The 20278-nt window shown below is 39.9% G+C and overlaps 1 protein-coding gene across 1 annotated transcript in view; it reads left to right on the top strand.

The window, feature by feature from the left end:
* Positions 1 to 19961, top strand: part of LOC133101707 (cytochrome c oxidase assembly factor 8-like) — a 48368-nt gene extending 28407 nt beyond the window's left edge. The window contains 2 exon segments of the mRNA XM_061206670.1: positions 18543 to 18625; positions 19328 to 19961. Coding sequence (XP_061062653.1) covers positions 18543 to 18625; positions 19328 to 19939 — 695 coding nt within the window. The 3' untranslated portion in view covers positions 19940 to 19961.
* Positions 19962 to 20278: the final 317 nt, after the last annotated feature.

Genomic DNA, 20278 nt, shown 5'->3' with positions numbered 1-20278 from the left:
CTTGTATTGCTATAAACTTCCCTCTTAGAACTGCTTTTGCTGCATCCCATAGGTTTTGGATCGTCGTGTCTCCATTGTCATTTGTTTCTAGGTATTTTTTGATTTCCCCTTTGATTTCTTCAGTGATCACTTCGTTATTAAGTAGTGTATTGTGTAGCCTCCATGTGTTTGTATTTTTTACAGATCTTTTCCTGTAATTGATATCTAGTCTCATAGCGTTGTGGTCGGAAAAGATACTTGATACGATTTCAATTTTTTTAAATTTACCAAGGCTTGATTTGTGACCCAAGATATGATCTATCCTGGAGAATGTTCCATGAGCACTTGAGAAAAATGTGTATTCTGTTGTTTTTGGGTGGAATGTCCTATAAATATCAATTAAGTCCATCTTGTTTAATGTATCATTTAAAGCTTGTGTTTCCTTATTTATTTTCATTTTGGATGATCTGTCCATTGGTGAAAGTGGGGTGTTAAAGTCCCCTACTATGATTGTGTTACTGTCGATTTCCCCTTTTATGGCTGTTAGTATTTGCCTTATGTATTGAGGTGCTCCTATGTTGGGTGCATAAATATTTACAATTGTTATACCTTCCTCTTGGATCGATCCCTTGATCATTATATAGTGTCCGTCTTTGTCTCTTGTAATTGTCTTTATTTTAAAGTCTATTTTGTCTGATATGAGAATTGCTACTCCAGCTTTCTTTTGATTTCCATTTGCATGGAATATCTTTTTCCATCCCCTCACTTTCAGTCTGTATGTGTCTCTAGGTCTGAAGTGGGTCTCTTGTAGACAGCATATATATGGGTCTTGTTTTTGTATCCATTCAGCCAGTCTGTGTCTTTTGGTGGGAGCATTTAATCCATTTACATTTAAGGTAATTATCGATACGTATGTTCCTATTCCCATTTTCTTAAATGTTTTGGGTTTGTTATTGTAGGTGTTTTCCTTCTCTTGTGTTTCTTGCCTAGAGAAGTTCCTTTAGCATTTGTTGTAAAGCTGGTTTGGTGGTGCTGAACTCTCTCAGCTTTTGCTTGTCTGTAAAGGTTTTAATTTCTCCATCAAATCTGAATGAGATCCTTGCTGGGTAGAGTAATCTTGGTTGTAGGTTTTTCTCCTTCATCACTTTAAGTATATCCTGCCACTCCCTTCTGGCTTGCAGAGTTTCTGCTGAAAGATCAGCTGTTAACCTTATGGGGATGCCCTTGTGTGTTATCTGTTGTTTTTCCCTTGCTGCTTTTAATATGTTTTCTTTATATTTAATTTTTGATAGTTTGATTAATATGTGTCTTGGTGTGTTTCTCCTTGGATTTATCCTGTATGGGACTCTCTGTGCTTCCAGGACTTGATTAACTATTTCCTTTCCCATATTAGGGAAGTTTTCAACTATAATCTCTTCAAATATTTTCTCAGTCCCTTTCTTTTTCTCTTCTTCTTCTGGGACCCCTATAATTCGAATGTTGGTGTGTTTAATGTTGTCCCAGAGGTCTCTGAGACTGTCCTCAGTTCTTTTCATTCTTTTTTCTTTATTCTGGTCTGCAGTAGTTATTTCCACCATTTTATCTTCCAGGTCACTTATCCGTTCTTCTGCCTCAGTTATTCTGCTATTGATCCCATCTAGAGTATTTTTAATTTCATTTATTGTGCTTGTCATCGTTTCTTGGTTCCTCTTTAGTTCTTCTACATCCTTGTTAAATGTTTCTTGCATTTTGTCTATTCTATTTCCAAGACTTTGGATCATCCTTACTATCATTATTCTGAATTCTTTTTCAGGTAGACTACCTATTTCCTCTTCATTTGTTAGGTCTGGTGTGTTTTGACCCTGCTCCTTCATCTGCTGTGTGTTTTTCTGTCTTCTCATTTTGCTTATCTTACTGTGTTTGGGGTCTCCTTTTCACAGGCTGCAGGTTCGTAGTTCCCGTTGTTTTTGGTATCTGTCCCCAGTGGCTAAGGTTGGTTCAGTGGGTTGTGTAGGTTTCCTGGTGGAGGGAACTAGTGCCTGTGTTCTGGTGGATGAGGCTGGATGTTGTCTTTCTGGTGGGTTCGTCCACGGCTGGTGGTGTGTTTTGGGGTGTCTGTGGCCTTATTATGATCTTAGGCAGCCTCTCTGTTAATGGATGGGGCTGTGTTCCTCTCTTGCTAGTTGTTTGGCATAGGGTGTCCAGCACTGTAGCTTGCTGGTCGTTGAGTGAAGCTGGGTCTTGATGTTGAGATGGAGATCTGTGAGAGATTTTCGCCGTTTGGTATTACGTGGAGCTGGGAGGTCTCTTGTGGACCAGTGTCCTGAAGTTGGCTCTCCCACCTCAGAGGCACAGCCCTGATGCCTGGCTGGAGCACCAAGAGCCTTTCATCCACACGGCTCAGAATAAAAGGGAGAAAAAATGGAAAGAAAGAAAAAAAGAGGATAAAATAAAATAAAATAAAGCAATTATAATAAAAAATAAGAAAAAAAATTATTAAGCGTAAATTTATTAAGAAAAAAAATTTTTTTTTAATTTTTAAAAATAGATTTATTAATTTTTTATACTAAAAATAAGAAAAAAATTATTTAGAAAAAATTTATTAAGAAAAAAAATTTTTTTAATTTTTTTAAAATAAAAAATATGAAAAAACTTATTAAAAATTTTTTTAAAAATAGAAAATAAGGAAAAAATTATTAAGAAAACATTTATTAGAGAAAAAAAATTTTTAAGCCAAAAAAAAAAAAAAAAAAAAAAAACCGGACGGACCTAACCCTAGGACTAACGGTGAGAGCAAAGCTATACAGACAAAATCTCACCCAGAAGCATACACATCTACACTCACAAAAAAATGGAAAAGGGGAAAAGTTAATATATCCTGCTCCCAAAGTCCATCTCCTAAATTTGGGATGATTCGTTGTCTATTCAGGTATTCAACAGATGCAGGCACATCAAGTTGTTTGTGGAGCTTTAATCCGCTGCTTCTGAGGCTGCTGGGAGAGATTTCCCTTTCTCTTCTTTGTTCGTACAGCTCCCGGGGTTCAGCTTTGGATTTGGACCCGCCTCTGCATGTAGGTCCCCTGAGGGCGTCTGTTCCCCGCCCAGACAGAACGGGGTTAAAGGAGCAGCTGATTCGGGGGCTCTGGCTCAGTCAGGCCGGGGGGAGGGAGCGGTACGGAGGAGGCGGGGCGAGCCTGCGGCGGCAGAAGCCGGCGTGACGTTGCAGCAGCCTGAGGAGCGCTGTACGCTCTCCCGGGGAAGTTGTCCCCGGATCACGGGAGCCTGGCCGTGGCGGGCTGCACAGGCTCCCGGGAGGGGCGGTGCGGAGAATGACCTGTGCTCGCCCACAGGCTGTTTGGTGGCGGCAGCAGCAGCCCTAGCGTCCCATGCCCGTCTCTGGGGTCCGCGCTGACAGCCGCGGCTCGCGCCCGTCTCTGGAGTTCGTCCAAGTGGCGCTCTGAATCCCCTCTCCTTGCACGCCGCGAAACAAAGAGGCAAGAAAAAGTCTCCTGCCTCTTCGGCAGCTGCAGACTTTTTCTCGTGCACCCTCCCGGCTAGTTGTGGTCTTGTTGGAAGATTTTTAATCACAGTTTCAATTTCATTACTCGTGATTGGTCTGTTCATATTTTCTGTTTCTTCCTGGTTCAGTCTTGGAAGGTTATACCTTTCTAGGAATTTGTCCATTTCTTCCAGGTTGTCCATTTTATTGGCATAGAGTTGCTTGTAGTAGTCTCTTAGGATACTTTGTATTTCTGTGGTGTCTTTTGTAACTTCTCCTTTTTCATTTCTAATTTTATTGATTTGAGTCCTCTCCCTCTTTTTCTTGATGAGTCTGGCTAATGGCTTATCAATTTTGTTTATCTTCTCAAAGAACCAGCTTTTAGTTTTATTGATCTTTGCTATTGTTTTCTTTGTTTCTATTTCATTTATTTCTGCTCTGATCTTTATGATTTCTTTCCTTCTGCTAACTTTGGGTTTTGTTTGTTCTTCTTTCTCTAGTTCCTTTAGGTGTAAGGTTAGATTGTTTACTTGAGATTTTTCTTGTTTCTTTAGGTAGGCTTGTATAGCTATAAACTTCCCTCTTAGAACTGCTTTTGCTGCATTCCATAGGTTTTGGATCATCTTGTGTTCATTGTCATTTGTCTCTAGGTATTTTCTGATTTCCTCTTTGATTTCTTCAGCGATCTCTTGGTTATTTAGTAACGTATTGTTTAGCCTCCATGTGTTTGTGCTTTTCACGTTTTTTTCCCTGTAATTCATTTCTAATCTCATAGCGTTGTGGTCAGAAAACATGCTTGATATGATTTCAATTTTCTTAAATTTACTGAGGCTTGATTTGTGACCCAAGATGTGATCTATCCTGGAGAATGTTCCGTGCGCACTTGAGAAGAAAGTGTAATCTGCTGTTTTTGGATGGAATGTCCTATAAATATCAATTAAATCTATCTGGTCTATTGTGTCATTTAAAGTTCCTGTTTCCTTATTTATTTTCATTTTGGATGATCTGTCCATGGGTGTAAGTGAGGTGTTAAAGTCCCCCACTATTATTGTGTTACTGTCGATTTCCTCTTTTATAGCTGTTAGCAGTTGCCTTATGTATTGAGGTGCTCCTATGTTGGGTGCATATATATTTATAATTGTTATATCTTCTTCTTGGATTGATCCCTTGATCATTATGTAGTGTCCTTCCTTGTCTCTTGTAACATTCTTTATTTTAAAGTCTATTTTATCTGATATGAGTATAGCTACTCCAGCTTTCTTTTGATTTCCATTTGCATGGAGTATCTTTCTCCATCCCCTCACTTTCAGTCTGTATGTGTCCCTAGGTCTGAAGTGGGTCTCTTGTAGACAGCATATATATGGGTCTTGTTTTTGTATCCATTCAGCAAGCCTGTGTCTTTTGGTTGGAGCATTTAATCCATTCACATTTCAGGTAATTATCGATATGTATGTTCCTATGACCATTTTCTTAATTGTTTTGGGTTTGTTTTTGTAGGTCCTTTTCTTCTCTTGTGTTTCTCACTTAGAGAAGTTCCTTTAGCATTTGTTGTAGAGCTGGTTTGGTGGTGCTGAATTCTCTTAGCTTTTGCTTGTTTGTAAAGCTTTTGATTTCTCCATCAAATCTAAATGAGATCCTTGCCAGGTAGAGTAATCTTGGTTGTAGGTTCTTCCCTTTCATCACTTTAGGTATATCATGCCACTCCCTTCTGGCTTGTAGAGTTTCTGCTGAGAAATCAGCTGTTAACCTTATGGGAGTTCCCTTGTATGTTATTTGTCGTTTCTCCCTTGCTGCTTTCAATAATTTTTCTTTGTCTTTAATTTTTGCCAATTTGATTACTATGTGTCTCGGCGTGTTTCTCCTTGGGTTTTTCCTGTATGGGACTCGCTGCGCTTCCTGGACTTGGGTGGCTATTTCCTTTCCCATGTTAGGGAAGTTTTTGACTATAATCTCTTCAAATATTTTCTCTGGTCCTTTCTCTCTCTCTTCTTCTGGGACCCCTATAATGTGAATGTTGTTGCGTTTAATGTTGTCCCAGAGGTCTCTTAGGCTGTCTTCATTTCTTTTCATTCTTTTTTCTTTATTCTGTTCCGCAGCAGTGAATTCCACCATTCTGTCTTCCAGGTCACTTATCCGTTCTTCTGCCTCAGTTATTCTGCTATTGATTCCTTGTAGTGTAGTTTTCATTTCAGTTATTGTATTGTTCATCTCTGTGTGTTTGTTCTTTAATTCTTCTAGGTCTTTGTTAAACATTTCTTGCATCTTCTCGATCTTTGCCTCCATTCTTTTTCCGAGGTCCTGGATCATCTTCACTATCATTATTCTGAATTCTTTTTCTGGAAGGTTGCCTATCTCCACTTCATTTAGTTGTTTTTCTAGGGTTTTATCTTGTTCCTTCATCTGGTATATAGCCCTCTGCCTTTTCATCTTGTCTATCTTTCTGTGAATGTGGTTTTTGTTCCACAGGCTGCAGGATTGTAGTTTTTCTTGCTTCTGCTGTCTGCCCTCTGGTGGTTGAGGCTATCTAAGAGGCTTGATGTGAGGCTCTCACGTGTGAGATTTTGTGTGTGCCCTTTAAGAGTTGAGTCTTTACTTCCCACAACCCTGTATCTCTCCTGAAACTAAGCCCTGCTGGCCTTCAAAGCCATACATTCTGGGGGCTTGTCTTCATGGTGCAGGATCCTGGGCTACGGAGATTAATGTGGGGCTCTGACCTGTTGCTCCTTGGGGAGAACCTCTGAAATTGTAATTATCCTCCAGTTTGTGGATTTTCTACCTGGGGGTATGTACTTGAAGGTACTACATCTCCACTCCTCCTACCCATCTCGTTTTGGTAGGATTATTATTATTATTAACTACACTTTTCATTATCATATATGTGATTATTTCTAAAAGATTATATTTCAATTTAATACAGTAAAATTCACTCTACTTTGAGTTTTGACTAATGCATAGAGTCACAGAACCACCCCAATAGTAGAGATGTACAACAATTTCATCACCCAAAAAGTTTCCTTCATTCAGCCCCTTTGTAGTCAAACTTCCCCTCAATCTCTAACTCCTGGCAACTACTGATCTGTTCTCCACCCCCAGAGTTGCCCTTTCTACCATTTTATATAGATGGAATCATACAGATATATGTATATAGCTTTTTCAGTCCAGCTTCTTTCACTTAGAATAATGCTTTTGAGATTCATCAGTGCTGTTCCTCATGTCAATAGTTTGTTCCTTTTTATTGCTGAGTAGAATTCCCAGGTTGTTTATCCATTCCCCAGTATAAGGACATTGAGTTGTTTCCACGTCTGGTGATGTGAATAAAGCTGCTATAAACATTTGCATGCAGGGTTTTGTGCAAATATAAATTTTCATTTCTCTTGGGTAAATTCTTATGACTGGGATTGTTGGGTCACATGGCATTTTATGTTCAAATTTATAAGAAACTGCCTAACATCTTCCCAAAGTTCCATACCATTTTGCATTTCTACCAGCTGTGTATGTGAATTCTAGGTGCTCCAAGTATGCATCAGCACTTGGTATTGTCAGTCTTTTTTTTTTTTTTTTTTTTAACTACAGTCATTCTTGTGAGTACATAGCAGCATCTCATTGTGTTTTCAATTTGCATTTCCTTTATGAAGAACAATGTTGAGCATTTTTTCATGGGCTTGTTAGCCATTTGTACATCTACTTTGGTGACATATCTGTTCAAAACTTTTGTGCATTTTAAAAAATGTGGGTTTTTTATTATTAAGGTTTTCAAAATTTTAGTAAAATATATGTAATATTTAACTTTTTAAACCATTCATAATTATATAATTCACTGGTATTAAATACAATCACAATGTTGTATAACCATCGCCATTACCTATATCCAAAAGTTTTTCATTATCCCCAACAAAAACTCTGTACCCATTAAACACTAACACCCCCTTTCCCCTACCTTCCCCTAGTCTCTGGTAACCTCTATTCTACTTTTTGTCTCTGTTAATTTTCCTATTCTAGGTACCTCATATAAATGAATGTCTGTTCTTCTGTGTCTGGCTTATTTCCCTAAGCATAATGTTTCAATGTCCATCCATGTTGTACCATATATCAAAATTGCATTCCTTTTAATGGCTGAATAATATTCCATTGTATCTAATTATTGAGTTTAAAGAGCTCTTTTTACGTTCTGTTTACAAGTCCTTTTTCATATATGTAAGTTGCAAATATATTCTTGCAATCTGTTGCTTATCTTTTCATTTTCTTTGAGGTTTTTGAAAGAGGAAAAATTTTAATTTTGATGAAGTCCAATGATCAATTTTTTCTTTTAAGAACTATGATTTCGATGTCATACCTAAGAACAGTTTGCCTAACCCAGTGTCACAAAGATTTCCTCCTATGCGTTCCTCTAATGGTTTAAAATTTTGCTTTAGGTCTATGATCCATTTTAAGCAAATTTTTATATAAAGTGTCAGGTGTGAATCAAGTTTATATTTTGCATGTGGATTCAATTGTTCTAGCACAATTTGTTGAAAAGACTAACCTTGCTCCATTGAATTGCCTTTGTAGCACTGTCAAAAATTAATTGACCATATTTTTGAGGATTTAATTCTGGACCCTTTATGTTCCATTGATCTATATATCTATCCTTTGGCCAAAACCACACTGTCTTGATTACTATAGATTTATAGTAAATCTTGAAATCAGATAGTGTGAGTCCTCCAACTTCTTTTTCAAAATTGTTTTGGCTATCCTTGTTCCTTTGCCTTTACATAAAAATTTTAGAATCAGCTTGCTGATATCTACAAGAAATCCTGCTGAGATTTTGATCAGAATGGGGGTGAATCTACAGATTAATTTGTTCAGAACTGACTTCTTAACGTTTGTGGTTATTTTGGGATACAACTATCTGATTCTAAATTTCTGCAACAAATCTTTCACTTCTACTAAATACAACCTGACATCATCTTATCATAGCTAAGCTAATACAGATGTTTAAAATGAAGTTTTTTCTGCAGCAATCATTGTTTCCAGGTGATTTTATGTTGTAATAGATTACTCTCTGCTATTAAGTTTTAGTGACACAAAGCTATGGTCACTTTTTATTTATTGCTTTAGTTATACTATTACTATTAAAATGGTGATTTTTTTCCTTTAATTTTGTAACTGTTTAGATCTTTACATGAGCTAAAGTCCTATTGATTAATTGATTGATTGTGGTAAAATATACATAACATAAAATTTGCATTTTAACCATTTTTAAGTATACAGCCATTTTTAAGTTCAGTGGCATTAAGTACATTCACATTCTTGTGCAGCCATCACCACCATCCATCTCCAGAACTTTTTTCATCTTCCTAAACTGAAACTCTGTACCCATTAAATAATAACTCCCCATTCCTCCCTCACACACCCCCAGCCTCTGGCAACCACGGTTCCGCTTTCTGTCTCTATGAATTTGACTGCTCTAGGCACCTCATGTAAGTGGAATCACATACTATTTGCCCTTTTGTGACTGGCTTATTTCACTTAACTTAATGTTTTCAAGGTTCATCCATGTTGTAGCATATGTCAGAATTTCCTTCCTTTTTAAAATATATATATCACATTTTTTAATCCATTCATCTGTTGACAGACACTCAGATTGCTTCCTCCTTTTGGCTATTGTGGATAATGCTGCTCTGAGCATGAATGTACAAGTATCTGTTCAAATCGCTGCTTTCAGTTATTTGGGGTATATCTCCAGATGTGGAATTGTTGGATCATGGTAAACCTATGTTTAATTTTTTGAGGAACCACCACACTATTGGCTAAAGTCTTAAAAGAAAGATATACTTAATTAACATTGCTTTTCATATGTTATGGCCAAATTTAAGAGGAATATTTAGAAAAGAAAATGGATTTCAGATGATGATGGACAATAGTATGCCTCATGGGAAGAGTCAGGAAGAACCTACTGAGAGGAAAGATACTTCAACAAAGAATTTCTAACATTTCCTTGTACTTACATGACAACTAGAGCAGCAGTATGTTCACAGCATTATTTGTTTTCTAAAGTTCTAATATCAGAGGTACATTCAGAATGTGGATTTTTAAATTTTTAAATTTTATTTGTTTGCAAAAAGAAAATCTGACATTCCAAAGTACTTAGCTCTGGAATCAGCTTTTGTACCAGGTTTTTTAAAAATTAATAATTTCTTTAATAAGCTATTTTATGGCTTCATCCAGAATTTTCTTTTCTTTTCTTTCTTTTTTTTTTTTTTTTTTTTTTTTAATTTCTTGGCCGTGCTGCACAGCATGCAGGATCTTAGTTCCCTGACCAGGGATTGAACCTGCACCCCCTGCAGTAGAAGTGAGGAGTCTTAACCACTGGATCACCAGGGAAGTCCCCAGAATTTTCCATAATGCTGTTTTTAAAATACTATGAGAAGCAAATAAAAGATACAAAAACTACAAAGAACTAAATGTTTACTTGTTAAGCCATGTTTATTATTATTTATTTATCAGGCATTGTCCTAGATGCTAGGAATATAAAACACTAGACCCTTATTCATTTAGAATATACTGCAGTTGTTAAAAAAAGACACACAGATAAATGAGCTAAACACAATCATGTCTTAGAATCAATAGTACTTATATTATTACCACATATGGAAGTGGTGCCGAGTACCCACAAACTTTTGTTTGTGGAGAGACAGCTTTAGGAATGTGAGTACTACTTGCACATTGAAGAGAGTTTTTAATTTCCTTAAGTGGAAACTATAGCTTTTAAGTCACATTGGGCCCAAACTACACTGAGAGGTGAGATCCTTGGAACTAACACATCTTTCTGCCTCCTTCTCTCTCAGTCACTCAGCGAGAGAACACTTTAGGAACCACGTCACTCTCATCTGGCCGGATCTCTCCTGAGGAGCTCACAGCACAGACCAGGCCCTGTCCTAATGAGTACAAGAGGAAGGCTGCAGACTCTTGACAGAGGTCTAGACTTTAACCTCATCAGTTCTGACACCATCAGAGGCTTTAGCCTGGAGCAGTGTTGAACCTCTAAGCCGATCGATACTAACATGCTTCTAATCTCTGTCATTTTCAATCACTCTCACAATGGCAAACCATAATCTCCCTCCTCCACCAATATTTACACTCTGTCTTTTGAAGTACTGCTGTCATGCTACTGCTCTCTACTTTCTCCCCAATAAATCACTCTACCTCTGGTGGTTGCCCACCCATTCTAGCCCTTTTACTATGCCTTTTGGAGTGCTCCCCCCAACAACGAACCAACCAGCCAACCAACCAAACAAACCCTTTTCTAACGACACAGAGTTTCCTTTTTAAAGTGCTTTCCTCTTTGAATTGGCTGCTAGAAAGCCTAGAGCAACTTCTGTGAATGAATCCCACTTCCATCTCCAATGTATGATCTTATTTTTATTTCTCCTTTGCTTTATCTCTAAGACTTAAAAAAAATTTTTTCTTTTTATTGTTTTGGCTACGTCGGGTCTTCGTTGAGGCGCGTGGGCTTCTCTCTAGTTGCGACATGCGGGCTTCTCTCTGGATGTGGCGTGCGGGTTTTCTCTCTCTAGTTGTGGCGTGGGGGCGCGGGGGCGCAAGGGCGCAAGGGCTCAGTAGTTGTGGCGTGTGGGCTTAGCTGCCCTGAGGCATGTGGAATCTTAGTTCCCCAACCAGGGATCGAACCTGCATCCCCCGTACTGGAAGGCGGATTCTTTACCACTGGACCACCAGGGAAGTCCCTATCTCTAAGACTTCTTAAAATCTTTGCTATGTTTTTAACATCTTTGTAAAACCTCCTTAAGTACCTTTTAGAACAACATGAGATTATAATACATGAATACTCTGGCATTCACTTACTACATATCCAGAATTCTATTGCCTCTCATTCTTTACTAACAGAATACCAATTTTACTTGGAATATCAATGTGCCCCAGGTCAAACAATTTTGATTTTTCAAGCTCCTTTAAAGCTAAGAGTGGTCATTTGACATGATTTTAGCTAATGAGATGTAGACGCAAGTCTACTTCAGAGTTTCCAGAAAAACTATTGTTTTGCTATTAGAAGGGAAAGACTCAAACTGGCACACTCTTTTGCCCTTTTTCTCTTCTTCCTTCTGTAACTAGAACATGATGTCTGGCATTACAGAAGCCATCTTGGTACAATGAGGTCAAAAGCCAGGTGCTAAGAATGGTGTCTCAGGAAGCAAGCATGATCCTTCTCTGATGATCTTGTAAAGCCACCTTACCAACCCTGCAATGCTTTTTCTCCCCCAGTGGATGTGCCTCCCCCAACCCATGCTTTCACTGGCTGCCTTCTTATCACACCATTTTCACTAGAAGCCCATGGAGAAGAGGCTGCTCCTCCTCTCATACCTCACAAAGCAAAGGCCTGAGAGGAGGAGTCATCTTTCTCTGCCTTTCTCTTTGTCAGTTTTAACCATTATTCTTCCACTCTAATGCAAAAACACTTCCTTCTTCCAGGGACACACCACTGATTCCACCCTTTAACATTCCTTTTTGCTATCATTATCCTACCTCCCAGAGAATCCCCCGCAATCTCACTCTCCAGCCCGAACTCCATGATCATTGCAGACAATTTCAGTGCAAGCATACCTCATTTTATTGCACTTTGCTTTGTCTGCGCTTTGTGGCAACCCTACGTGGAGCCATTCTTCCAACAGCATTTGCTCACTTTTTGTCTCTGTGCCACATTTTGGTGATTCTCACAATATTTCAAACTTTTCCATTATTATTATATTTGTTATGGTGATCTGTGATCAGTGAACTTTGATGTTACTATTGTAATTGTTTTGAAGTGCCACCAGCCACGCCCATATAAAGATGGCAAACGTAATTGATAAATGTAGTGTGTGACTAGCCATCCCCCCATTTCTCTCCCTCCCCTTGGGCCTCCCTATTCCCTGAGAAATAACACTATTGAAATTAGACCAATTAATAACCCTACAATGGCCTGTAAGTGTTCAAGTGAAAGGAAGTTGCATATCTCTCACTTTAAATCAAAAGGTAGAAATGATTAAGCTTAGTGAGGTAGGCATGTGGAAAGCCAAGATAGGCTGAAGTCTAGGCCTCTTGCACCAAACAGACAAGTTACTGCTACTTCAGTGAACACAGGCGTGATAAGAAAGCAAAATAGCCTTATTGCTGTTATGGAGAAAGTTTTGGTGGTCTGGGTAGATCAAACCAGTCACAACATTCCCCTTAAGCAGAAGCCTAATCCAGGCAAGGCCCCAACTTTCTTCAATTCTATGAAGTCTGAGAGAGGTAAGGAAACTGTGGAAAAGAAGTTTGAAGCCAGCAGATGTTGGTTCATGAGGTTGAAGGAAAGAAACTCTCCATAACATAAAAGTACAGGTGAAGCAGTAAGTGTTGACATAGAAGCTGCAGCAAGTTATCCAGAAGATCTAGCTAAGATAAATAATGAAGGTGGCTACACTAAACAACAGACTTTCAATATAGATAAACCAGCCTTTCACTGGAAGAAGATACCATCTAGGACTTTCATGGCTAGGGAGGAGAAGTCAATGCCTGGCTTGAAAGCTTCAAAGGACAGGCTGACTCTCTTATTAGGGGCTAATGCAGCTGGTGACCTTAAGTTGAAGCCAGTGCTCATTTACCCTTCTGAAAATCCTAGGGCCCTTAAGCATTCTAAATCTACTCTGCCTATGTTCTATAAATGGAACAACAAAGCTTGGATGACAGCACATCTGTTTACAACATTTCTACCGAATATTTTAAGCCCATCATTGAGACCTACTGCTCAGAAAAAAAGGTTCCTTTCAAAACATGACTGTTTGTTGACAGTAGGGGACTTCCCTGGTGGTCCAGTGGTTAAAAATCCATCTTGCAATGCAGGGGACGCCAGTTTGACCCCTGGTAGGGGAACTAAGATCCCACATGCTGCAGGGCAATTAAGCCTGCGTGCCACAACTAGAGAGAAGCCCAAGCACCACGATGAAGAACCCACGTGCCACAACTAAGACCCAACACAGCCAAAAAATAAATAATTAAATAGACTTAAATGAATAAAAAAAGATGACTGTTTGTTGACAATACACCTGGTCACCCAAGAGCTCTGATGGAAATGTACAATGAGAGTAATGTTGTGTTCAGGCCTGCTAACACAATATCCACTCTGCAACCCATGCATCAAGGAATAATTTAGACTTTCAAGACTTATTATTTAAGAAATACACTTCATAAGGCTATAGCTGCCATAGATAGTGATTTCTCTGATGGATCTAAGCAAAGTTAATTGAAAACTTTCTGGAAAGGATTCACCATTCTAGTTGCCATTTGGAACATTCATGATTCATGGGAAGAAGTCCAAATATTAACATTAACAGGAGTTTGGAAGAAGTTGATTCCAACCCTCACAGATGACTTTGAGGGGTTTAAGACTTCAGTGGAGGAAGTAATTGCAGATGTGGTGGAAATGGCAAGAGAACAAGTGTTAGAAGTGAGGCCTGAAGATGGGACTGAACTGCTGCAATCTTATGGTAAAACTTTAATGGATGAGGAGTTGCTTCCTATGGATGAGCAAAGAAAGTGGTTTCTTGAGATGAAATCTATTCCTGGTGAAGATGCTGTGAAACTTGTTGAAATAACAACAAAGGACTTTTAGAATATTACATAAATTTGGTTGATAAAGCAGTGGTAAGGTTTGAGAGGATTGACTCCAATTTTGAAAGAAGTCCTATTGTGTGTAAAATGCTATCCAAACAGCACTGCATGCTACAGAGAAATTGTTTGTGAAAGGAAGAGTCAATTGATGCAGCAAACTTCATTATCGTTTTATTTTAAGAAATTGCCACCCAGGCTTCAGCAAACAGAACCCTGATCAGGCAGCAGCCATCAACGTTGAGGCAAGACCCTTCACCAGCAAAAAAAAATTTATGACTCACTGAAGGCTCAGATGATGGTTAGCATTTTTTAGCAATAAAGTATTTTTTAATTAAGATATGTACATTGCTTTTTTTTAGACATAATGCTCTTGCACACATAATAGACTACAGTATAGGGTAAACATAACTTTTATATGCATTAGAAAGCCAAAAAGTTAGTGTGACTCACTTTATTGTAACGTTTGCTTTTTTGTGGTGGTCTGGAACTACTAAACCTGCAGTGTCTCCGAGGTGTGCCTGTACTGATATCCAACACCCTGATCTTGACGTTCCTTGACTTCCTTCAACCAGCCCCTTCCCAAAGCCACAATCAGGACCATGTTGCCTCCTTGAGCTCCTCTATGTGTTGTTTTGTATAGAGATAACTCTTAGAATTTTAATGTATACCTAAGTTTTTAAAAGGATAGTCCGTTTTTTAATTAGCAAATTAATCCATTTTTGATGTTCACAGTTATAAGTTCGGAGAAATTTTACCATTATATTTATTATGTACATGTTCTCTTGTTTCATTTTATCCCTGTTTTGCTTTTTTTTAAATCAGATTTTACTGATTTCATTTTTATTTTAACTGTTTAGGAGTTACACACTCTATTTCTATTTCGGTAGTAACCAATAAGGTTTTGTTTTACAGTTTTATTGAGGTATATAATTTATATGCCATACAATAAACCCATTGTAAGTGGTTGATTTTTCAATAATTTTTTACAAATTTATGCAATTGTGTAGCCACCACTACAATTCAGTTTTGGAACTCTCACCATCCTCGAAAATGTCATTATGTCCTTTCGCAGTCAATCCCCTCTCTCGCTCAGCTTCAGGCACACATTGATTTTCTATCTATCTCCATAGTTTTGCCTTTTCTAGAAATTTCATATAACTGCAGTCATACAATATGTAATCTTTGTGTCTGGCTTCTTTCACTTAGCATAATAATTTGAGGTTCATCCACATTGTTGCATGTGTCAGCTGCTAATTCCTGTTTATTGTTGAGTAGTATTCTTTGTACGGGTATACCATTTTTTTGTTTATTCATTTATCAGTGAGTTGATGAATGTTTGGACTGTTTCCAATTTTTGGCTTTTATCAGTAATGTTGCTATGAATGTTCACGTACAAGTCTTTGTATAGACATATGTTTTCAGTTCTCTTGGGTAAATATCTAGGAGTGGAATTGCTAGACTATGTGAGATCTGTGTGTTTCCACTATTTGCCACTTGGCATAAACCAAGAAGGGGGAGGACCTAAGCTCTCTGGCTACTTGTGCTCCAACTAATATTTCTGACAGTTTCATTGGGCTCTTTCTTGCTCCCCCTGTACAGTCCTTCTGAACCTTTAGCATCCCTAAAACCTCTCCCATATTTTTTTAAGTTAATTAATTAATTTATTTTATTTTTGGCTGCGTTGGGTCTTCATTGCTGCACGCAGGCTTCCTCTAGTTGCGGCGAGTGGGGGATACTCTTCTCTGCGGTGCACGGGCTTCTCTTGTTGCAGAGCATGGGCTCTAGCTGCGTGGGCTTCAGTAGTTGTGGCACGTGGGCTCAGTAGTTGTGGCTCGCGGGCTCTAGAGCGCAGGTTCAGTAGTTGTGGTGCACAGGCTTAGTTGCTCTGCGGCATGTGGGATCTTCCCAGACCAGGGCTCGAACCCGTGTCCCCTGCATGGCAGGCGGATTCTTAACCACTGCACCACCAGGGAAGTCCCTCTCCCATATTTTTAATAGTCCTCTTTTTTCTTTGTTTTGGGCTTTGGTTCTTTCCTCAAACTGAGTCCAACTACCTTTTGCCTTGAGGGATGCTTCATAATTTTTGGCCCACCAAGAGCATCTTTACTTGTTTTCAACATTGTCGTGAATTTATTTATAGTGTGACTGGTTGTGAAATTGGAAGTTCTGACCAAGACCATAAGATAGTAGATAATCAGATCCCAAGGTGAAGTGATAGACTCATATACAGATTTTCAAAGCAGGAGATTGAAAAGCAGTTAGAAAACTGACCCACAATGAAGGTATAAACAGGTTAAGAAAGTAGAGGAGGGAGAAAATGTGTGGAGAGATTTTTTGGGGAGAGCTACTGCCATAATGTTAATTCTACTCCTGCCCTACAACTCTCCACTCCCTCCTCCCCTCAAGCCTAGCCAGAGTAGACTTCAAGGGACCACTGGAGAGCTTGATATGTGTTCCTTGGAGTTTGAGAAGCACGTTGGTCTGGCATCCGCCATTGGGCTGGGGAGTCAGGGCAGAGCCACAGAGAGATGTTTCTGCTTTGAGAAGTAACTGCATTCCTCTCTGACACAAGCCAAAGTGCACAACCATCAGGGATGAAGTGTAGAACTCTTGGGAGGAATATCAGCCAAGGGTCATTTTAAAAGCATTCCAGGGACTTCCCTGGTGGCGCAGTGGTTAAGAATCCACCTGCCAGTGCAGGGGACATGGGTATGATCCCTGGTCCAGGAAGACAACTAAGCCCCTGAGCCACAACTACTGGGCCCACGTGCTGCAACTACTGAAGCCCGCACGCCTAGAGCCCATGCTCCACAACAAGAGAAGCCACCACAGTGCGGAGCCCTCACTCTGCAACGAAGACCCAACGCAGCCAAAAATAAATAAATTAATTTTTTTAAAAAAGTGTTCCAGTGCTTCTGCCATAGGAAAAGGAGACACCCTCTCAAGAGGGGGTCTGTGCAAGTGGGCTGAGATTCTAGAGGAGAAGTAGCAGGGTCCACTGAGGAAAATGAATTCGTCACAGCACATGCAATTGGATAAACACAGCAAAGGACCTACAGAACACCCATGAGAGAGTCCACTTTGAACACCTGCAAGGCCTAGAGAGAAGGAGGTCACTTATAACAGTATCTGTCAAATGAGAACTTTCTGTGTCCCCTTTCTTTTCCTCTTTCTTTGTGGCCCAACCCTCAAGGGACCATAAGTTATGAGTAGCACGCTGAGGGAGGAAACACAAAGAAGGAAAAGAAAGTCATGACATCTCCTCTTTGACGTGTCAGAAGGCCTGCCTGAAGCTGGCCCTAACTGTAAGAGAAGAGAGGATTTCATTCCAAATCAATTTTAGAATTATGATTCCTGCAAAGAATTGACTGTACTAATTTCCATATTCAGACTGTGTTTGGTGACTTAAAGTGAACATGAGAGTCTATTTCTAAAGAGAGACCAAGAGAGTCTTGGGGGCCTGCTGGAGATTTCAATGGGGCAACAGAACTACTTCCCTCACTTAATAAGTTTTAAAGGGATAATAGTCAACCACGTAGTTCATCAATTATAACCTTACATTGAGCTTGTTAAATGATATGGTTACAATTTTTATATCTGTTCTGTTGTTTAGAGGGACTTAGAATGGAGGGGAAAGATGAAATATTTTCACAGTCCAAGTTTTTCACCTCTGAAATCTCGTATTCTTTTATTTTGGTTTCCAAATATAATTGTCTATTTTCCCAGTATTCTTATTGTTTCTTCATATTCACTTCTAGACACTAGTCAATTAAATCTTGTGTTTCCCAGCTTGGGCTCAGCTTCTTTTCCTTTGCAGCCAAGATGTTCTAGTGCATTATTTCAACTTGCCATCCCATTTCTACCACCTCATCTTTTTTTTTTGGCCACACTGCACGACATGTGGGATCTTAGTTCCCCAACCAGGAATCGAACCCGTGCCCCCTGCAGTGGAAGCTCAGAGTCCTAACCGCTGGACCACCAGGGAATTCCCATCTACCACCACATCTTTGCAGTGATTCTGCTATCTGCCTTTTCTGGTGCTATACACAGGCTGCTGAGCAATACTGCAGAAACCATTTAAACCCACACCCAGCACATTCTTACTCTCCCATCTCAGCTGGGATCCTAGTACTTCTTTGCAAAATACTTATACATTTTTCTGGGCCAGTTTCCTTTTCCATCCATTTTAGTAGTTTTTATAATTCTTTGCCACTCATTTCAAGCTCTGTGCTCTGAATGAATTCGTATTTTATAGAAAATACTGAAGCAATGTTTGTGAACAAGTTCTCACTTTCTCAACTTCATCTAAAATTTTATTTATAGTTCCGTCTCTTTCTCTAGTCCCTCTAGTGTCAGGTGGAGATTACCTTCCTACTGACTCAGTCTATTTTGTTTACTTGTGTTCTGGGTCAGTGCACATGAATAATCAGGGGATCTTGTTAAAATGCTGATTCAGCAGGTCTGGAGTGGGACCAGAGATTGTGCCGTTCTAACAACCTTCCAGGCGACGCTGATGTTGCTGGTCTGCAGACCACATTCGGAGTAACAAGGCTGTTGTCTGATACCCTCTCATCTCCTTTTGCTCTACCAATTAATTATCTTTCCTCCCTGATTTATTTTCAAACTCTCCGTTCTGGCTCTTCAGCATATAAAATGCTTGAATTTCTCTGATCTTAAAAAAAAAAAAGTCTCTTTCCAAAATCTTTTCTTCTTAGGGCATCGCTGTCTCACACCTTATCTTCTGTATTTGTTATCCATTGCTGCCTAACCTATCACCTTAAAACTTAGCACTTGGTCTTCCCTGGTGGCGCAGCGGTTGAGAATCTGCCTGCCAATGCAGGGGACATGGGCTCGAGCCCTGGTCTGGGAAGATCCCACATGCCGCGGAGCGGCTAGGCCCGTGAGCCGCAACTACTGAGCCTGCGCGTCTGGAGCCCGTGCTCCGCAACAAGAGAGGCCGCGACAGTGAGAGGCCCGCGCAACGCGATGAAGAGTGGCCCCCGCTTGCTGCAACTGGAGAAAGCCCTCGCACAGAAACGAAGACCCAACACAGCCAAAAATAAATAATAAAAAATAAATAAGCTCATTAAAAAAACAAAAACAAAAACTTAGCACTTAAAAATAACTGTTTCTGGGGCTCAAGAACCCCGGTATTGCTTAGCTAGGTCCTCTGGCTCAGGGTCTCCCTACAAGACTGTAATCAAGATATCTGCTGGGGTGACAGTCATCTCAAAGCTTGTCTAGGCTGTGCGTCGCGGGAGCCGCCGGACGGCAGCCACGGCGGCCTTGCGACCCCCGAGGAGGGCCCTGCTTCCTCTCTGCCGCGCCTTCTCTGGCGGCGGCTGCCAGCCAGCCCCCGAGCGCGGTGGTGAGTGCAGGGATGCCGCGCCGAGCCGGGTCTCAAGAGTCTGCCCTCCAAGAAAATCTTGCCATGATTGGATAGGACCCCCAGATAAATAGTCAAACCTTCGACCTGTTCACTTTTACATCCCTGAAAATGAATCACCATTGGAACAAAAGTTAAGAGAATTAAGACAAGAAACACAAGAATGGAACCAACAGTTCTGGGCAAACCAGAATTTGACTTTTCTTAAGGAAAAAGAAAACTTTATTGACTCAAGACTAAAAGCCAAAGGCCTGGAACTGAGAGCTGAATCAGGTCAAAAAGCAACATTGAATGCAGAAGAAATGGCTGACTTTTACAAGGAATTTTTAAGTAAAAATTTTCAGAAGCACATGTATTACAACAGGGACTGGTACAAGCGTAATTTTGCCATCACCTTCTTCATGGGAAAAGTGGCCCTGGAGACGATTTGGAACAAGCTTAGACTGAAACGAAAGAAGACCAGCAATTAGGAGCCCGCCCTGACCCACCCGCCCAGCGTCTAAGTTTCCACGAGAAGCAGCTGCTTATAGGAGCTCTTTTTACGAGGGCTCTAAGACCTGTGTGTGCAGGGCAGGCTGGGAGGACGCGGGTCCTGGTGTGCTGTGGCCCACGTGGCTCCGTCCTGACTGTGGATTCCAAGCTGGCTCTTGGTCATGGAAGTGATGTTAAATAAAACCCAAGCACTGTGTAAAAAAAAAAAAAAAAAAAAAAGCTTGTCTAGAGAAGGATCCATTTCTAAGTTCATTCATCTGGTAATGACAGGGTTCAGTTCCTTGCAGGTTGTTGGACCAAGGGACTCATTTCCTTAG

Source organism: Eubalaena glacialis, chromosome 11 (genome assembly GCF_028564815.1).
Source record: "Eubalaena glacialis isolate mEubGla1 chromosome 11, mEubGla1.1.hap2.+ XY, whole genome shotgun sequence".
Taxonomy (NCBI): domain Eukaryota; kingdom Metazoa; phylum Chordata; class Mammalia; order Artiodactyla; family Balaenidae; genus Eubalaena; species Eubalaena glacialis.
The sequence above is the reverse complement of the archived record's forward strand: the minus strand, read 5'-3'. Positions and strand labels throughout refer to the sequence as shown.